General features: G+C 36.3%; 1 protein-coding gene across 6 annotated transcripts in view; it reads left to right on the top strand.

The window, feature by feature from the left end:
- Positions 1-18,875, top strand: part of PTK2 (protein tyrosine kinase 2) — a 229,416-nt gene that overhangs the window by 130,445 nt on the left and 80,096 nt on the right. For all 6 annotated transcript variants that reach the window (XM_075141090.1, XM_075141088.1, XM_075141084.1 and 3 more), the window contains 7 exons: positions 2,126-2,205; positions 3,738-3,800; positions 8,396-8,450; positions 14,024-14,164; positions 14,872-14,949; positions 15,935-16,042; positions 17,311-17,428. In XM_075141090.1, the coding sequence (XP_074997191.1) occupies positions 2,126-2,205; positions 3,738-3,800; positions 8,396-8,450; positions 14,024-14,164; positions 14,872-14,949; positions 15,935-16,042; positions 17,311-17,428 (643 nt within the window). The remainder of the gene's footprint in view (positions 1-2,125; positions 2,206-3,737; positions 3,801-8,395; positions 8,451-14,023; positions 14,165-14,871; positions 14,950-15,934; positions 16,043-17,310; positions 17,429-18,875) is intronic.

Raw genomic sequence — 18,875 nt, forward strand, 5'->3', positions numbered from 1 at the left:
ATCTGTGGTCATCAGCTGACAGTTGTTTCTAATTTATACGTGATGGTTTGTAAATGATGTCATCAATTAGAAGATGTTTCTTCCATTAGAGCAATGACTGTTTACTTGGCTAACACATAGGACTCTGCACTTAGGGACCTTCATGGTTTTGAATGAAAATACAGAATCAAACCATCTTGACTTCCTGAAAGATCCATATCTCTCTCTGTTTATATCACTTACAGCCATTGAAATTACCAGATAGGGTCTGCGCTTTTGGAGGGCTTTTTTTAATTTTTTAATCAGATGAACTTTTGTAAACATTACCAGAAAAACTCAAATAGAATGCTGTTTCACATGAGAAGCTATGTTTTTTAATTGTAAGCATAATGAAGAAAAAGATAATTATTAATTCTACATATTTTAATTTGTGTATTACTACCATGGGAATACAGAATGACTATTTCCATACAAATTGCGAACTACATGATGCTGAAGGACAATTATTTCTTCTCCTGACTCTGTCATTAGTATTTGTGGGAGTTGAATTGAGAAGGGTTAAGAGTTTATTGTTTTGTCAACATGTTGAGTACCTGGGTGAGTCCAAATGCAAGAAGCTATTGTAATAATTGCAGCTATTGTAATAATTCAAATTCTCACTCTTTCATAGTTTATTATATTTCTTCTTCCACATCTCTCTATAACAAATTAAAATTTTTCATGCACTTCATAACTAGGAAGGTCTCATGTATTTGTTGCTTTGTAGTCTAGGGCTGGATCCAGCTGTCAAATTGGTGGTGAGGGAATGCTGTGGTGCATGCTCATGTGTTACTGGGAGGATGCTGACTGGAGAGGACCTCCAGCTGTTGGATCTGCTGCTGTACTTCCTGTTCTTTTAAATTATGAATTTCATAGTGGTAGCAGTTTGAAATAGTTTTTCTTACAACTTCTCATCACTCAAAAAATATTTCGTGAAGTGTATTTCTTCATAATGTATAATCTCCTCTTTGATCTGCAAGTCAATCGTGGATTTTTATGATATTTCAGGACTTTCTGCAACTTTAGGATCTTAGGTTTTAGGATCTCAATAGCAAGTTTATGATTTCATAAGATAGAGGATAACATGAGCCATTAAAGAAAAGTTGTACTTCTGTAGAGATATGTTACTGTAAGAAAAGCCTGCTGCACAGAAGACAGGATTTGCAGAGTTAAGACCTTCAGCACTAGTTCTGTTCTCTCTTTCTGTCTTTTTTTGTTAATAACTGTATAAATGACTTACTCCAGTGTGGTGAAAGTATTACCAAAAAAATAGGCTTGCTGCCTACATCGATATTAGTAAATAAAACAAGTCCAGGACACGTCATGAAGCTTTGACCCACCATGGTCCATTTTGTTGAATACTTAGCACGCTCTGTGGTACATCTTTTGCACATGCCACTTTACCACTGTTTTAGGCTGTGCCGAAGCACAGCTGAGGCTTGGTGCATGCCAGCAGTGGTCCAAATACGCTGTTTTGGCCCAGCCATCCTCTTCAGGAGGGATGACCATTTGGCCATAGCATTTGGCCTCAAGGTCAGAGCACACTCCTTGGCCTGTTTTATTTCCTACTGTAGATGGTAACCATCTAGCTACACTCTTGTTTCTTCTTGCTCGTTCAAACATGATTTTAAGTCACTATGTAGTATGATTTTCACATACTACTCTTTTTACTTAATGCTATTATTATTTTCACAGTAACGTGCGGACGTTTGTCTGTTTTATATGCATGATTAGATGCACCTACAAAATTAAAAACTATTGACACAGATGATTTAAGAACACAGCGTACATTTGCATATGCAGGTGCCACCATCTGCTCAGCCTCCTGTGAAGATTTTGAGCATATTTAATAAAACATAGGTAATATTGATGTAGATAAGGAAAATTTTTTTATCAAGTTCATTGCAGTTGAAATGGGTTTCTTACAAAAGTGCAGCTTATTTGTGGAGAATATGAACATAACTTCTTTTTTCTCTTCATGCACTGAAAATATTCTAAAAAATTAAACTTAAGATGTATTTATTCTGTAGTTGTTTGGTCAGTATTTTAGTCTGTATTGGGACTGAACTGATCTTTCTGTGATGCGTACCTACTTCTTTTGCTGTAGGTGAAAAATGACTATATGTTAGAAATAGCAGATCAAGTGGACCAGGAAATTGCTTTGAAACTAGGTTGCCTTGAAATCCGGTAAGCTGATAATTTCATTTATTATTCAACATGTTTCTGACAGAATATATACATTAATTTTTAAACTGCTTATAGTTTATCGATTTCTGACCAGTATAGCTGAATAAAAACATCATAAGACTTTTTTGCTACCAAGTAGTTTGAAGAAAAACTGAGTAGACTGTATTGTAACCAATTTCTAGTGATTTTAGATTAACATTAATTTAAAAATTTTTATTAATTACATCTTGATACTGCCTTTTGGGTGAATTCTTTGTCCGAATAATTCAAAGGCCTGTAGAATACAGCGAAGTATACTTAAAAAAAATGCATCTGTGATGTTATTTAGCAAATAGTCATTGTGCATATATAAATCCTTCAGCTAAAGAACGTAATTAAAGATAAATGCTATTACCTTTCCTCTCTGCATTTACTCAATTTTTAATGTGCTATTTTCAAATGATTAAATCTTAAGGATTCTTTTGGGTGTTTTTGGTGTTCTTGTCAACTGTATAGACAGCTGGAAAATAAAGATAAATTTATCAGATTAAGAGATCCTTGAGAGAGCTTCCAGCACAGCTTTTGAAATTCATATTTTGGTTTTTGCTAATTTATGGAGAATTTCTAGCCTGAAATTTGCTTTAGTTATGCTATTGTCTCACACAGGGAGATTAGGGAAGAAGTAAAATTGATAGGAAATTAATGGCAAATGTAAACTTGTTAGCAGAGAATAAAAGTGTCCTTTCAACAGTACTTTCCAAAATAAAACAAAATTTAGGCTTATGAATTCACCTAGGTATCATAGGAGAACCTGATGTCTTTGCTGTAAGTTTTGCCAGTAGCCCCAGAGAAAACAAAAATTCTTTATGTAACTGCAAACTCCTTACACACTTAAAAAATTGTTGGTGCCTTATTTCAAAACATGTAATGAGTATAATAATCCATGGTTATTTCAGTCAAGTCCTGCTTTCCATGGTTCTCATGCTGTGGCTCTTCAGAGCATTTTCATGAGAGATTTCTAGTAAATGACTACTAAGACTGTCTTACTGTAAGCATTACTAGTCCACTTTCTCAGTGAAAACAATGATCCCAGCCCTCTCCCAACAACAACTGCTATTTATTTATTTATTTATTTATTTATTTGAACATGTCTGGATTGAAACTGTTAGTTTTCATCATTCCCTGCTTCCTCTGTTGCATGCACAGACATGAGTGCTGTTACAAAGGAGGGAGGTACTGTTGGAGGTAGAAGGGAGCTGCTGAAGGGCAGGTTAGATCACTTCTTTTGATAGCGGTGTAGTTAAGCTGGTTTAAAATGGTTCTACAAATGCAGTACCGCTATAGTCCTGTAATGTTCCATACATGGAATTACTTTGTAAAATAAAAATCTGATCTATTAAGGTGGGAGAATAATATATTAATATTTATATTTGAATTCATTCTGCCAATGTTTTCTAATGCTAAGTCTCTGAAAGATTTGACTACATTGATGTTGTAGTTTTAGGCTGGATCATTCAATAATTGTCACTTTCAAATATTTTTCCTGACTTCAGGAGATCCTACGGAGAGATGAGAGGCAATGCATTAGAAAAGAAGTCCAACTATGAAGTGTTAGAGTAAGTATTGTGTTCTAGCTTGAGGTTTGAACTATTTCTTAAGCAGGAACATTAAATTCAGTTAAATAATGGAACGTTTCTGTTGTAATTTTTTATTCCACAAAATTTGTTGAGATCTTCGAGTGTTTTAATGTAAGAAAAGGATGATGAAACCTATCAAGGTATAGAAGTAGGAAGAGCACCTTTAACTCTGTTCCAGGGAAACAGGGTTGGAGTTATTTAAACTTGATCATGAGGCTTATTATGATTCTTTGCAATTTTGCTAATGTTTATGGGTTCGTCAAGTCTATTTCTAAGGTGATTTTGTTTCTAAATGGTTTTCTGTGCGTAGTTGCATTCTTCACTTGTGACTCATCTGTGGTAAAGTTTGAGTTACTTGAAAATGTTTGCGGTATTGTTTTTTCTTCTGTTTGCTCAGTATGTGGATTTCTTGAATTATGACCTTGCAATTAGCAAGTTTATAATTTATCTTTATATCACAAATTTTAAGAAGACCAAGAAGCATCCTTCTACTGAAAGTATTTTGGTTACTTAATCATGTTGTACAGTAGATGGCTTCAGTCCAAACAATCCAAAGTCCTTTAGAAGCTTCAGGGATTGAAAACTGGTTTTATTTGTATTAATTTAGTGGAACAGTGTTTCATACAAACATATACCAATGATCTACTCTTCACTACTGATTATCTTTGTGAAAAGATGCTGTATAATTTAACATAAAATTGGGATAAAAAGTTGGTGTAGCAGCAAAGTCTCTATTTTTTATTTTATTTTTAATAAAACGTGTGCGAACTTTTAGAGGTGTGAAATTAGAGAATTTGGAGGTGGAAGATAGGATTGTTCATCACAATGAATAAGTTCACAAGGATTCTTGAGGAAACTATATGATTTTAAAAGGAAAAGATAAATTTAATGAATTGCCTGCTTATTTATATAGTGCCTGCTGTTTATATAGTGCTCCTCTATCTGTGCAGAATTTTTAAAGCTTTGTTTTTATTTGAATTACGGTTTTTTTGAAGGACTTCATTTTTCTGTCAGTAGCCACTAGTAGAAATATCCTGGTTGAGGAAATGTATAACAAAATGAGAAAAGACTAATAAAGATGAACAGGATGAACAGATAGATAAGGCTAAAAGGTGATATAAAAAAGATTTGAAAGTACTGTGACCTGGAGAAATTCAGATCCCATGTCATCCTCTTCAGGAAAAGGGAGCTTATGAGTTGTTACAATGGTTGTAGTTTACATACGTTCCAGCAAAAACTTGAGAAAGGTATTTTTAAGTCAGCAACTCACAAGCTACAAACATTAGTAATTAGGTTAACAACTTTGGAAACACTGAGACAAAGGAAACAAGGGTCATAATAGATGACACAAAGTATTAATTAATAATTGTAACAGGTGAGAGTTCCTGGAGGACTCAGTGAGGACTCCTGGAGGAGCTGCTTCCAGTTTAACAGTGACTTGTTTCTTTCAGTGCCTGTGTTTTCCAGGCAGTAACTGTTTTGGTAGGAAATAATTTAATGGCTGCTGTGAAAGACAAAGTGAAGCAAAACCCTGACATGCAAAATCTAACAGCTTAATGCCATGCAAAATTGGAAATGTAGAATTGTGCACTTCAAGATTTTTTTTTTTTTTTGAGAAGCAAAATGTGTTTTGTATGGGATTTAGCTAGGAGAGATGAAGGATAAAAGCACCTTAAAGTGGCTATAGATAATTATAAGCTAGTAAGAGTCTGCAAAAAGTGCCAGCGATCCCCAAAATGTACTCATTCAGTGTTACCACCTTAATAGCCTAGAAAGGTTTATCTACACAAGTAATATTTATTTCTCAAGTGAGGCTTTTTGTTTGTTTTGGTAGTTTTAGTACATCATGAGGCACTTAACCAGCTGAGTGCAATTTTTAAATGGCACTTTTTTGCATTTGGTGTGATTGCTTCTTGCCTGTCTTTGTCAGATGTCTATTTGATGTATATTCATCTTTGATCAGATTTTCATACAAGAGCAAATCTGGATGGGAAATGGTAGATAGAATCAAACTGTTAAGTAGCCTTTAATAGTTGGGCCTTCATGTAATGAAAGAAGAATTTTTTCATAATAAATGTGAAGCCTGTTAGCATAGAACAAGGATAATTACAAGTACAAAAATGGGAGCTATATGAAGGAACAGCTGCAGCCACAATTTTGTAAACAGCATGTTAAAGTCTATTATGTTAATCTAACATTACTTTTTTTGTTGTAACTTCAATTGAGATGAAAAATAGAAATAAAGATATATGTTGCCTAAAGCTTCTTGTCATTGCATGACAAGCGATATCATGTATCTGTAGTTGGTATTTTATTAATCCTATTGAAGTTTATACATAAAAAAAAAACCTTTACATTTAAGCCCACAAGTAGGATGGAGTAGATGAGGTTAAATACAAAGCTGTAGTAGAACTGTATGAACCAGGATCTCGCTGCTAATTATCTCCTACTGGCAATCAGGAAACAGATGTCTGAGTTCTTAATTTGGGGACTGAGTTGGTGTGTATCCCGAGTTGGCCATTTTACCCCCACGCCATGCAGCTGAGGAGGGAAGGGAAAGAGTTCATAGGATTGTGTGTTTAAAACTGTTTGTATGTGCCAATTTCCAATGCTTATTATTTATAGGTACCCATAGTTTGTTACTGACCATGGCATTAAATCTGTATGCTTCTTATGTTAAATTCTCCTCCAGTAAATAAGTTTGCTGTCTCAGTTAAACACAGGATATGTTTTATTAACAAATTTTATTAAGAGTTGTGTTTTGTTGTACTCTGCATAAGAATTTCTTCTGAATTTGTTACATACAGATCTGTACAAAAGGCTACTCTACAACTCTTTTTAATAACAAATTGAATCAGATTGTCACAGCCATGTGCTGCAGTACTGTTAAAATGAGTAATACTGGAGTGATGTAGGGTGCTTCATTTTTGAAAACACCATTTCTCTCTCAAATGCTTAATGCTAAACTAATATATTCCTTGTCAAGATGTCTTTGCATGTTATTTAGATGGTAATAGTGTGTTAGATTTATTTAACTGTGTGGGTTGATAAACCGCATATAATTTGCATTTGAGAAGAAATGCATCAAAGGAATTAACATTTATGAAAGTTTTATAATCTTTCAGCTTACTGTCATTCCACAGATGCCAGTGTTCGCTGCTGCGCATGAACATTCTGCTCTTCTTAGTTGAGGATGTTTTTAGTATGTTTTGTGAAATTGTATACTACTTGTCTTTAGAGAGTTTTAAAAATACGCTGTTTTATTATTTTGAGTAATCTGTTTGTATTAACTTTAATGTTGACTTTCTTCTTGTGCCGTTAGGTAGCAGTAAATATATACTGTATCTCTCAGGCTCGCTAACAGCTTTTCTTTTCTTTGCTAAATGTAAGAATTCCAGATGTATTTCTGTTTATGTTCAAAGCATGCAGTCATGGAAGGCTTTTTTTCATACTCATTTCAGAAGCAGATACGGGTGTTTGTTTAAAAGAGATTGTAACCCCTTAAATTTAAAGGAAAAAAAAAGTCAGTAATGCCTTTGAGAGGCAAGGATATAAGTCCTCTTCCTATTTACATTTTTATTTTAGTTTTTCTTTTGTCTTATGCAAATTTTCTGCTAATACTATACAACTAGTTCACGGTCATGCAACATTTGATATACCTGGTTGTATAATGATCTCCTTCTGCACTAACATATCTCTGGCAACTTCTCAGGCATCTTTCTTGAAGCTAGTGTTTAGTTGTAGTGATACATACGTACTCAGACATAAGCTAGGTGCAGCACATCTGAGCCACAAAAATATGTAATCCTTATGGCTCTGGGTTTCAAACCAGGGCTGCAACCCTATTTATAAGTGTGAAAGTGAGCTTGATGTTTGCAAAATCTGAGCTCCTAGACAGAATTAGGATCTTGATTTAGAGAAGTGAGGTTACTTGCAATAAAAAGCTGGGAATTTTAACATTAGATGCTCAATATGAGGAAAAAGTGATTGCAGAAATTAAAAAAACTTTAATTATAGTGCTGCAAACGGTAAAACAGTAGTGGAACAGCAGTCAATATGCTTACTGAAGTGATATCATGAGAAGTCCTTTCCTTTATGTTGTATCTCCTACTCAATTCTAATAGCTGTTTATTAGAATATGCCATTTTCATGTTATTCCCTTCTCGCCTGACTACATGCTGTAACAATGTTTTTTCAATATTCTTTAAATTATGAAAACATGTACAAAGAACAGTTTTTATTCTCAAAAATTCTCTGTGCCCAAGCCAACATTTCAAATAATACACTTTCCACACCATGTACCTGTTGTAAATGTGATATCCTTTTGAATTTAAACTAGAAGATACTGCTATCCCGTATTTGCTGTGGAGTGGCTGTAGTTGGCATTTTAATGGTATTGTGTTTGTTACTCTGAGATTGTCAAGGACCTTACTATGAAAATAATTTACTATATTGCATGTGCTAGTTAAAAAACTAAACAAAACAAAAACAAACCCAAAACACCACCCTGAAAAAGAGCAATACAATATTGCGCAATGTTTTTTATATTAATGCTGTGTGTGTTTTTGTTTCAGGAAAGATGTTGGTTTAAGACGTTTTTTTCCGAAGAGTTTACTAGATTCAGTGAAGGTAATTATAGTTCCAGTCAATTGTATACTACTTAAAAAAAAAAAGTGTCAAAAATCTGAAAATTGCATTATCATTTTCACCATATAGTCATAAGGGAATTGCTGTGCAGTTGTGCTGTCTTGGTGAAAAAATATCAAAGCTATCTTATCAAATTGGTAGGCTATAAATTCCCATAGTACAGGTGTGCAGCTGGCAGAACTAAGATAGTAGTGATTTACGTGGCCTTGCTGAGCTACTGTGAGAGGTACCTCTACACCTCTACCTCTCAAACTTTGTGGCCAAAAGTTCAAAACAAGTCTTCAGATCCTCTAGTATCAAATAACGTGGGGGGTTTGTTCGTTCGTTTGTTTGTTTTCTTCCCCTTCTTCTCCCCCTGAAAGAGAAATGAGACTTCTGGAGAAAGAGGAAGGGGACATGTATGAAAACAGCATATTTTTAGTGGCAGCTCGATAAAACAAATTCTGCCTTCCTTGCTCAAGACTGTATCCGATTCATTCAAGGAAGATTTCTAGTAGTTGCCACTTATGTTAATCCTAGTTAAGACTATAAACGTTAGTCGAATCTCGCTTCCATTGAAGTCCATATGTTCCCAGAGTAAAAAAATGCAAATTTTTCTCGACATATTTTGAAAAGGGGGATTAGGAATGGTCACCAAGTATTTTTACAGCTATATGCATCTTGATATGAATGTCTTGGTAAAATATCTCTTACCATTCATATGTGAAAGTATAAATCACAAATTGGTATTTTGGAGCTGGTTTTGGGAAGCAGTGATGGTTTTATAGGAATAATAGAATTCAACTTCAGATTTAGAAAGTTTCTACATTGTGATTTCAGTGAATAAACAGAAAAGGTCTGACATGAAGAGGTTTTGTTTCAAAAGACCTTTGAAAATCAGAAGCTAATGAAGTGAAGTGGATTTAAGTAATCCCTCTGCATTTTAATTTAAGCAATTATCTGAAACTGTATTCTCTGCTAAAGGGAGAAATTGTGGTGAAAGGTTCCAGATGTAAAAGAATGGATAACTATCTCAAAAATTATATTAACGGAGCCAGAAAACTGACCAACAAAGAAAACTGCTCTTTAGAAATCATGAAATGGAGAGAATAGCAGAAAGAAGTAGCAGGAATTGCCAAAAGGTGAAGCTGAGTAGAACCTTGCAAAGACATGAAAAAGATGTTGGACGTATGAAGAGGAAAAACAAGGGAAGGGAAAATGGGTCTGCTTTTTAATGAAAATGAAATCCCTATTAAAAATAATCTAGGTTTGGTTCAAGTGATTAAATGACTCTCTCCCTTTGTGAAGACCAGTGATTTTGAACTGGCAGGCAAAGGAGGGCTCCTGATGGCCATGAAATATAACATTAATTATTTCTCTCTATTAGCGAGATAAAGCTTAAAGTATAGTGCAGTGGTAATCAAATTTGTTAATGTTATACATTTATGAGATGCCTGCTATACAGAGGATAGGATGTATGCTCTATGTATAGGAAGACCAGAAGGCTGGAAAAATGAAAATCAAAATATTTAGCAGTGCAAAGTATGAGGTGATATACAGGGGTTTAAAACCAGAAAGTTCAGCTTTATTTGGGGAGCTCATTAAATAAATTTTAAAAAGTCAGGAGTTTAAAGACATCTATATATTAGCTGATCGCAGAGTGTCTGTAAGACATAATGTTGTAAAAGAAGGCAAGTGCTGTCCCAGGAGGTGTCTAGGGAGGTTTCTCCAGAAGGAAACATTAAAAAACAATGCACTATATTTCATATATGCTGCAAATAATTCTCTTTATCCGTGTTCAAGAAAGAATAAGTCTAATTCAAGTACAGAGGAAAAGTTACTGAGTCAACAGGACTTCCATTTTCATTACTTCACTAGAGAAGAATAAGAAACCTTCCTTTGTTTAGCTTTGTAAATTAGTAAATGGTGCCTCTAAGATGACATGACTGCTAAGCCATGCTCTTTGTATGTAGATATATCAAGTATGCAAACACCATGGGGGAGAAAAATCTACTTACACTAAACCAACAGTTGGGAGGTGGGGAGGATGCTGGAAAATGGATGTAAGCCAGATGTGTTTAGTTTGCAAATTAGGAGTCTCCCCCTCACTCTAGAGCATGCCTTAAGCAAAAGTGGAGAAAAAAAAATTTTTTTCTTAGGAAATATTTTAAAAGCAAATTTTCAGTGTGTTTCCCTTGAAGCTGTCATTTGCACATATTTTTTGTAAATGGCTCTCTTCTGTTATGGAAGAGGTGTGTTTTTCTAACTGACTTCCTATGTTTACACCATATTAATGATCTCAAAGTTAAAGTGAAGAGTAAGTCGTCTTTGTGGACTTAAAAGAGCATATGCCATTATGCATGGAAGTCAAGATGATGCTGAAAACAGGCCAGGAGAACAACCCATGGGCAGAATAAAGTATCTTTCAGCAACCGAGTGTCTGAAATACTTGGGACAACTTGAGCTATCAGATTTTTTTCTTTTTGTAGTGTCTTGCTCCTGCTATTTGCCAGGTGTTCAGTTAAGGTTAAGGTCTTCAGTTCCCTTAATGTAAGTTTTCTCTGTAAAAAGGAAGATAACAGAAGGGTCCAATCTAGTATGTCTGACTCCTAACAAAGCCTGAGGCAGCTTTGGGTGCAGTAGGGAGGTCTCCTGACTGCCAGATGCTTTCTTTATCCTACCCAGTATCCGCAGCCTGTTAGAGTAATGATCCACCTGATAGTTGGTAAAAGGTTCTGCTAAAGTGACACAGTAATTTGAAATTACAACAAAATGGCAGATTTCTTTGTTAACTTCCTACCATAAAGTTTATGTGCTGAGCTGAAGGGTTTTTCCAACCCATATATGGGTCATTGCAAAACTGATAATAATTTTGTATGAATATAGAATCATAGAATCATAGAATCATTAAGGTTGGAAAAGACTTCTAAGATCATAGAGTCCAACCGTCAATCCAACACTACCATGCCCACTAAACCATGTCCCTAAGTGCCTCAACTACACGTCTTCTAAATACTTCCAGGGATGGTGACTCAACCACTTCCCTGGGCAGCCTGTTCCAAGGCCTGATCACTCTTTCAGTAAAGAAATTTCTCCTAATGTCCAATCTAGACCTCCCTTGGCACAACTTGAGGCCATTTCCTCTCGTCCTATCACTTGTTACTTGGGAGAAGAGACCAACACCCACCCCACTACAACCTCCTTTCAGGTAGTTGTAGAGCGCGATGAGGTCTCCCCTCAGTCTCCTCTTCTCCAGGCTAAACAACCCCAGTTCCCTCAGCCGCTCCCCATCAGACTTGTGCTCCAGGCCCTTCACCAGCTTCGTTGCCCTTCTCTGGACATGCTCCAGCAATTCAATGTCCTTCTTGTAGTGAGGGGCCCAAAACTGAACACAGGATTCGAGGTGCGGCCTCACCAGTGCCGAGTACAGGGGCACGGTCACCTCCCTAGTCCTGCTGGCCACACTAGTTCTGATACAGGCCAGGATGCCGTTGGCCTTCTTGGCCACCTGGGCACACTGCCGGCTCATGTTCAGCCAGCTGTCAACCAGCACCCCCAGGTCCTTTTCCTCTGGGCAGCTTTCCAGCCACTCTTCCCCAAGCCTGTAGCGTTGCATGGGGTTGTTGTGGCCGAAGTGCAGGACCTGGCGCTTGGCCTTGTTGAACCTCGTACAGTTGGCCTCAGCCCATCGATCCAGCCAGTCCAGGTCCCTCTGTAGGGCCTTCCTACCCTCCAGCAGATCAACACTCCCGCCCAGCTTGGTGTCATCTGCAAACTGACTGAGGGAGCACTCGATCCCCTCGTCCAGATCGTTGATAAAGATATTGAACAAGACCGGCTCCAGTATTGAGCCCTGGGGAACACCGCTCGTGACCAGTCGCCAACTGGATTTAACTCTGTTCACCACAACTCTCTGGGCCCGGCCGTCCAGCCAGTTTTTTACCCAGTGAAGAGTGTACCTGTCTAAGTGTTGAGCCGCTGGCTTCGCTAGCAGAACGCCATGGGAGACAGTGTCAAAGGCCTTACTGAAGTCCAGGTAGACCACATCCACAGATGCAACACCCTTGAATCACTGCTATTAGACTAACTCTCTTCTGAGCACTCTTTTTAAAAAAATCTGGCTATGTAGAGTTCTGTATGTTCTTTAAAGGCTTACTAAAAATGAATGCCTAATCTGACTGGAAGTTCTAACAATGAAAGGAAGTTTATATTTGTGTAATGCCTGGATCTGTTTAACAGGCAACATTAAAGAATGAAGAGTTCTAATGCTGTTAAAATAGGACATTCAGATATGTTTTGGTAGAGGAACAATGGTAATTCCCATCTTAACCTTGACATACGGCAAAAATAAGCATGGTTTTGCCTTCTGTCGTTGTTAGTTGGAAGATACATTATAAATGGATATTACTAATGTTTTTTAAACCCATTCAGTCACTTTAGACATGGGTCAAGCTTTGGCAAAGGGAAAAAGAATAGATGTGTTTGTGGTTTTGACATTTTGGCACTATGTCATGAAAACAGTGGGTCACCTGGCCCTACACTACTTAACAGAGCTTACCTGTACTGTTAGGTCTTTTCCGACCTAAATGATTCTATGATTCTTATGATTAGGACAGATGAGGAGAAGGCACTGCACTTCTGTCTAGGTGAATTCTAGTGTTTAGAAACAGATGGTTTTATTCAGGATTCTTGATTGCTTGTTCAGTTTTCAGGCACGTTAAAGAGATTGCTTCTCAGATTCTGTTTTTATTTTCGTATAAGTGGCAGTCTTCCCAGGGTTTATACATTATATACAGGCAGATACTTCACTTTTCATAAGTTTTAGTTTAGTTATCCTTTTTTTTTTTTAAATGCAGTTGTTTGAAAGCCTGCTTGTATCCTCTACGTGCTTGCTTTTTCAGGATATGTAATTAGGTGTCCCACTGTCCCAGATGTTGGGAGGATGATTTGTGCTGCTCTTTTATGTGGTTATTTCTATCCTGAAAACAGTTAATAAAATGATATGCAACATAGTTAAAATAGTCTAATTTAAATGTTTGTTTTACTTTTTACATTAATTTTTAATTTACTATTTAAATTTTATCTTTTTACGTGGAAGTTATTTTGCATATTATCAGACTTTAAGAATCCACTATATTATGGATAGTCTAAGATACTGTGCGTAGAGATTAAGATACAGCTACAGCTGGGTTGTTACTACCAGATAAGAGAACGGTGATTTAAAAGCTTGTATGAAGGTGTAGGTTGCTGTGTTTTTGTATTGGTACACTGTTAAGAAGTTGGGAGAAATGAGGAATCTAGAAAAAATAGTTCCTGCAAAGGTTAACATGTTGTCTTTTATTATAATTTATTCAAAACTTTGTTAGTTAGATATTCCCTCTATAATATATAGCAGAAATAATTTTGTTCCCAAGCAGAAGTTAGAAGGCAGAACTGTAACTTGTATTTTGAAGCTTCTTTTTTTTCTTGAGAATTCATGCAGAAACTGTTAGTGATACTGTGAGACTGAAACTCTTAAAATGCACCGTCACTGACTAGATATAAAATAACTGATCTTTAAACATTTTAATGCACAGGCCAAAACACTACGAAAATTAATCCAACAAACATTTCGACAATTTGCCAACCTCAATAGAGAAGAAAGTATTTTGAAATTCTTTGAGATCCTCTCTCCAGTGTACAGATTTGACAAGGAATGCTTCAAGTGTGCTCTCGGTGTAAGTAGAGTAATGTGCCAGTCACCAGAATACATGCTGTAGTTATGAGTCTAATTGGTTTTGCTTAGTTCCTATTTTGATGTAGAGACGATTGGATTTCATTAACAACAAAAACATATTTATTGATTTTATTTAGAACTTTCTCAGTTGACTGTTAAAAAAGCACCATTCATTAGTAGGGTAAGAATTGTACATTATTAAATATTTTTATTGGTGCTTCGTTTGTGAAAGTCAAGCAATTTTTAAGCTGGTTTCATGAGGAAATGAGACTTCTCAGCTTCTTCTGTTTGTGAGTTTTCCTCTCGTGCCTTTTAATCTCTGCCAATTGCAAACAAATTTTGAGGAAGGGCCTTAAGTCTGCAAGCTTTATGAAAATAGACACTCAAGTAGAAATTAGAACATCAACATTAATGTCCATGAGAAGAGAAGAGGAAATACAGGAAATATATAGTTCTCATGTAGACCTAAGATAAAACACATGGCAACTCATTTTGAGTAGCCGGGATCCCCAGGAAACCAGTCATGAGGAGTTTTGCTACTTATAGAATTACTTGATTTTAACATATTTTAAATTGTTTGAAGAGTTGAAAAGCTTCTAGAGATTAATTACTAAAAACTGTAATTATAGCATTGGAGGATAGTGTTCCATAGCAAGGTCTTGTCTTACTATTGAAATTTTGCCCTGTCTTTCTCCTTCAATTCTGAAGTCAAGCTGGATTATTTCAGTGGAACTGGCAATTGGCCCAGAAGAAGGAATCAGTTACCTTACAGACAAGGGTGCAAATGTAAGTCTACTTCTGTTTTGTTTTCTCAGTTACTGTCTTAACAACCACTAACTTGAACTGAACTTCACACAAAGGGGAATAACAAGTCTAATCTTTGAGTTAAACACAAAAGAGCTGGGAGATTCAGCATATACAGCTGTTAGTCAGATATTAAGTCATAATTTGGGATCGGAGAAAATGCAGTTGGGATAGTGTCAGCCTTAGCACTGAATTTGTTGACTTTTGTACCCAGTGAAGTGCTCAACTGCAGAATTTGAAGCATTAGTGGTGACTTTTTAACAATGAAACATGCAAATTATTCTGAATTATTCTTTTCTTTCTTAGTAATGTGTAAATGAAAAGCTTGTTTAATCAGTTAGTGCTTAGCATTTGTGCAGTCATTGCTGGCTTATTTGCTTTACTTCATACCCTTAATAGCCTTTTCATTACCTGATATTGACTGTATTACACTATTTCCTGTACACCTCTGTGGTGCAAGGAAGTTATGTTCAGACAGTAAAATGTTTGGAACCTTTACAATCATGACTTAAGTTGAGCCCAACTTCTATTGAAATTAATTCAAAGGTAGTGAAAAGGTTTGGAGATCAGAAATATGTAGCCAGCTAAGAACATACCTTTCACAGCAGTCTGGAGGTATGTTAAGTACGCTGTGAGTGCAGGTTCCATGTGGTTAACCTGTTGAGTTTTCTGTCTTGACCTCCAAGAGATTGTTTCCATTATGTACTTTAGCATGTGCCTGGAGTTACTCAACAGTGACCTCTGTAGGCTGGTTGGTGCTTGGTTTCATTTTGCAAATACTGTGGATATTTGTGTATGTTGTTAGCCAAAGCCTAACGTAACTGTAGAAAAAACCAGAGGAACAGATTTCTGCAAGTGTAATTTGGAGATCAAAGTCTACATGTGCTTTTGCAACATCAGGAATAAAGGCAAAGTATTTTGCTGTAATTTTGAAATTTTCCCCACTTTTTCCATTGCCTTTCTGCAGCCAACTCATCTAGCAGACTTCAATCAAGTGCAAACTATACAGTATTCAAACAGTGAAGACAAGGACAGAAAAGGGATGTTGCAACTCAAGATAGCAGGTGCACCTGAGGTATGACATTGAAAGTTGTGATAAACTTACTAGCTTTGGTTTTCCTAGGAAGGGGTGGAGATTAGTGTACTCTTAATGAAGATATTCTGTATATTGTACTTTTGTTCTGGTCTGTAACTTCATTTTGGATTTTTCCACTATCAGTGTAGTTATGATACACTAAATGTATACTTCACTTTTGTATGTGCATGTTTAAGCTGGGGACTGCCTATCTGTGTATGTGTACAAAGACTTCAGTTATTGTTAAAGTCTCTTGCTCCTCCTGTAGTTACAGCCAGTGCATTATATTTTAACATTGTAATTCCGGGCATTCTGCAGTTGTTCGATTTTTCTTGTTCTTTAAGGGAAAAGGGAAGTTGAGTGTGAGCAATCATCGTTGTACTAGTCAGATATTTTTGTTTTTAAAATAGATTTAGAGCTCATTACATATTTTAGGTTTTGCATCTGGTGCTTGTAGACTTTGATATTTGTAAAAGAAGCTTAATTTAAAAATACTAGCCCTTAAGTGCAACTTAATAGTAGCCTATATATGTATATGATGCTACATCCTAAAGAGGAAACTGAGCAATTTCACTTTTGTGAAAAAGGGAAGTATGAAAGAGGGAAAATTTGTTCCCTCATATTACATGGAGGCAGAGCTGGAAGTGAAATCAAATCTTTTCCTTGGTCCACTGCACTGGAAAACAGTCAGTGTGTAGAGAAGGATTGAAAGCAAGTTGGAAAATCTGTGCAGAGGATGATGAATGTTGGAGGTAAAATTAATAGCTTGTCTGTATGTCTGTCATCTCTCTTTCCACTATCCGTCTGTCTCTTTTTTTTTTTTTTAAATCTTTTTTGAAATTGGGAAGGCTACTTTTTAGGGCAAAAAATAAATAGCTGCAAAAAGGTGGAAAAAAGGTACCACCTTGTAAGAGTTTTAAGGAATAAGCAGCTTCTTCAGAATTGTCGTAATTGTAGCTGTAAGAGTTACAGCAGTTGTAATGAACAGTGGTTGACTGAAAGTTTAGTGAGCAAGCCACTTAAAAAGCCCAGATTAATATTACATTTGGGTGGAGGGTTTTATCAGCTGTGCTTTCTGAACCTCATGTTTTAAATTTGCTACATAAAAGGTAAAGCAAGAATCTGATAGTTCTTTGCTCACCCACATTTTTCTGTTTACTGTTCACAAATGTCTGTAAAGTTCTGATGCAATGACACAGCTGTTCTACTCAGTGTTTGCAACTGCTATAATACCTCTTTGTTGGTCCCTTGTTTTTTTACTTCTTTAGCCTCTGACAGTGACAGCACCATCCTTAACCATTGCAGAGAATATGGCTGACTTGATAGACGGATATTGCCGACTGGTGAATGGAGCTACACAATCTTTTATTATCAGGCCACAGAAAGGTAAGGAGATGTTTCATTCTGGTAGTTGGTATACTCATATTTACCGAGAGATTATTTTGCATTTGAATAGAAGACACAAGGTATCAGCAAAAACCTCACTTGGAGGCTCTTGTCTTTCAGGGAGGAACCACGAGGTATTTTTGTTATGGGAAACACTGATAGTAAATGTCACTCCATCAAAAATTACTTAATGGCTGATAATTTAGACTAGTTTTCAATAATCACTGCTTTACACTATTCTAAACCACCAGTGCTTTTTTGTTCCACTGGTTTTTGCTAGTTTGTAGTAGTTCAAATGGGGTAATGTTATTAACATAGTTCAGATCTTTGGCAGGTCCATATATAGCATCCGGCAGGAAAAAAATAACCACCTGAAACTTGGTCATTCAGTAATGAAGAAATTGTGATTGTAGGGTGTTAGATGTTTTGACAGCACTTAGTAATTGTTCAAATTATTCTTAAATTTGCATGTTTGTTTGTTATTTCTAACCCTTAGCATGTGTGACTAACCTTTAGCTCCAACACAAGCAGCTTTGTTAGAATTTGCGTTATTCATGCAGCCTTATCTCCATACAAAGGAAATCTTCCCTCAACACAAATTCAGCTCTTCTGGCCCACTTAGTGTGCAACTCAGTAATGATGAACCAAAATTTGGCACCAAAATTTGACACCAAAAGGATAAGCTAACATCAGTGATAATGCTAGTTTATTGTTCTAAAAATAAAATAGGCATCACAAACCAAGATTTCCGTTTCACTAGTCTAGTCTATACCTGTGAGCAATTGTCTTCTGTGTCTCTTCTTTTCTGAAAAATTGTAGTTCGGGGTTTGTTACAATTATTCACTCCCAAAACTCTGCTTCTCGTACCCAGTGGATTGGCTATTTTTCAGCCTGAACTATAGGAGCCAAAGTTGAGCTTTTAAAACCTTTTCGTATCTTAACACATTACCTCTTCCGACCTCTCAGTCGTACTAAGTTGATGGATAGCTCTTGACACTGTCCTTTGCTTTTTCTTTAAAGGTATGCGTGTAGAGTATGTCTAATTCTTGCCACTTCTGCACTGGTGGTATTTCAGAAATTGGGTCTGTTCAGTCTACATTGCCAGTGCTATTATAGGCTTGCTCCTCTGCTATTAGAATGGCTTTCCTTTTCTTACCTCTACATAAATGCTTTTAACTCCACAAAATACCACTGCCTGATGATTTCTAGTTCTGTCATTCACAACAGCAACCACAGGCAGCCAAGGCCTTCATCAAGTCTTAGCTCTGTTCATCCAGTGTGCAAGTTTCCAGTGCTGTGCATTGTACTCCAGTCACTTGTGTTTCCATTCTTCAGCCAAACCCTGCTCTGCTACCCTCTATGCTGTTCTTGCCCAAGCAAGGGAGCAGCTCCCAGTCAATCTCTACAGGATTTACCATGTCTTCTTCAATACTTACTTGTTTCATGA

This window comes from Calonectris borealis, chromosome 2 (assembly GCF_964195595.1).
Source record: "Calonectris borealis chromosome 2, bCalBor7.hap1.2, whole genome shotgun sequence".
Lineage (NCBI taxonomy): Eukaryota > Metazoa > Chordata > Aves > Procellariiformes > Procellariidae > Calonectris > Calonectris borealis.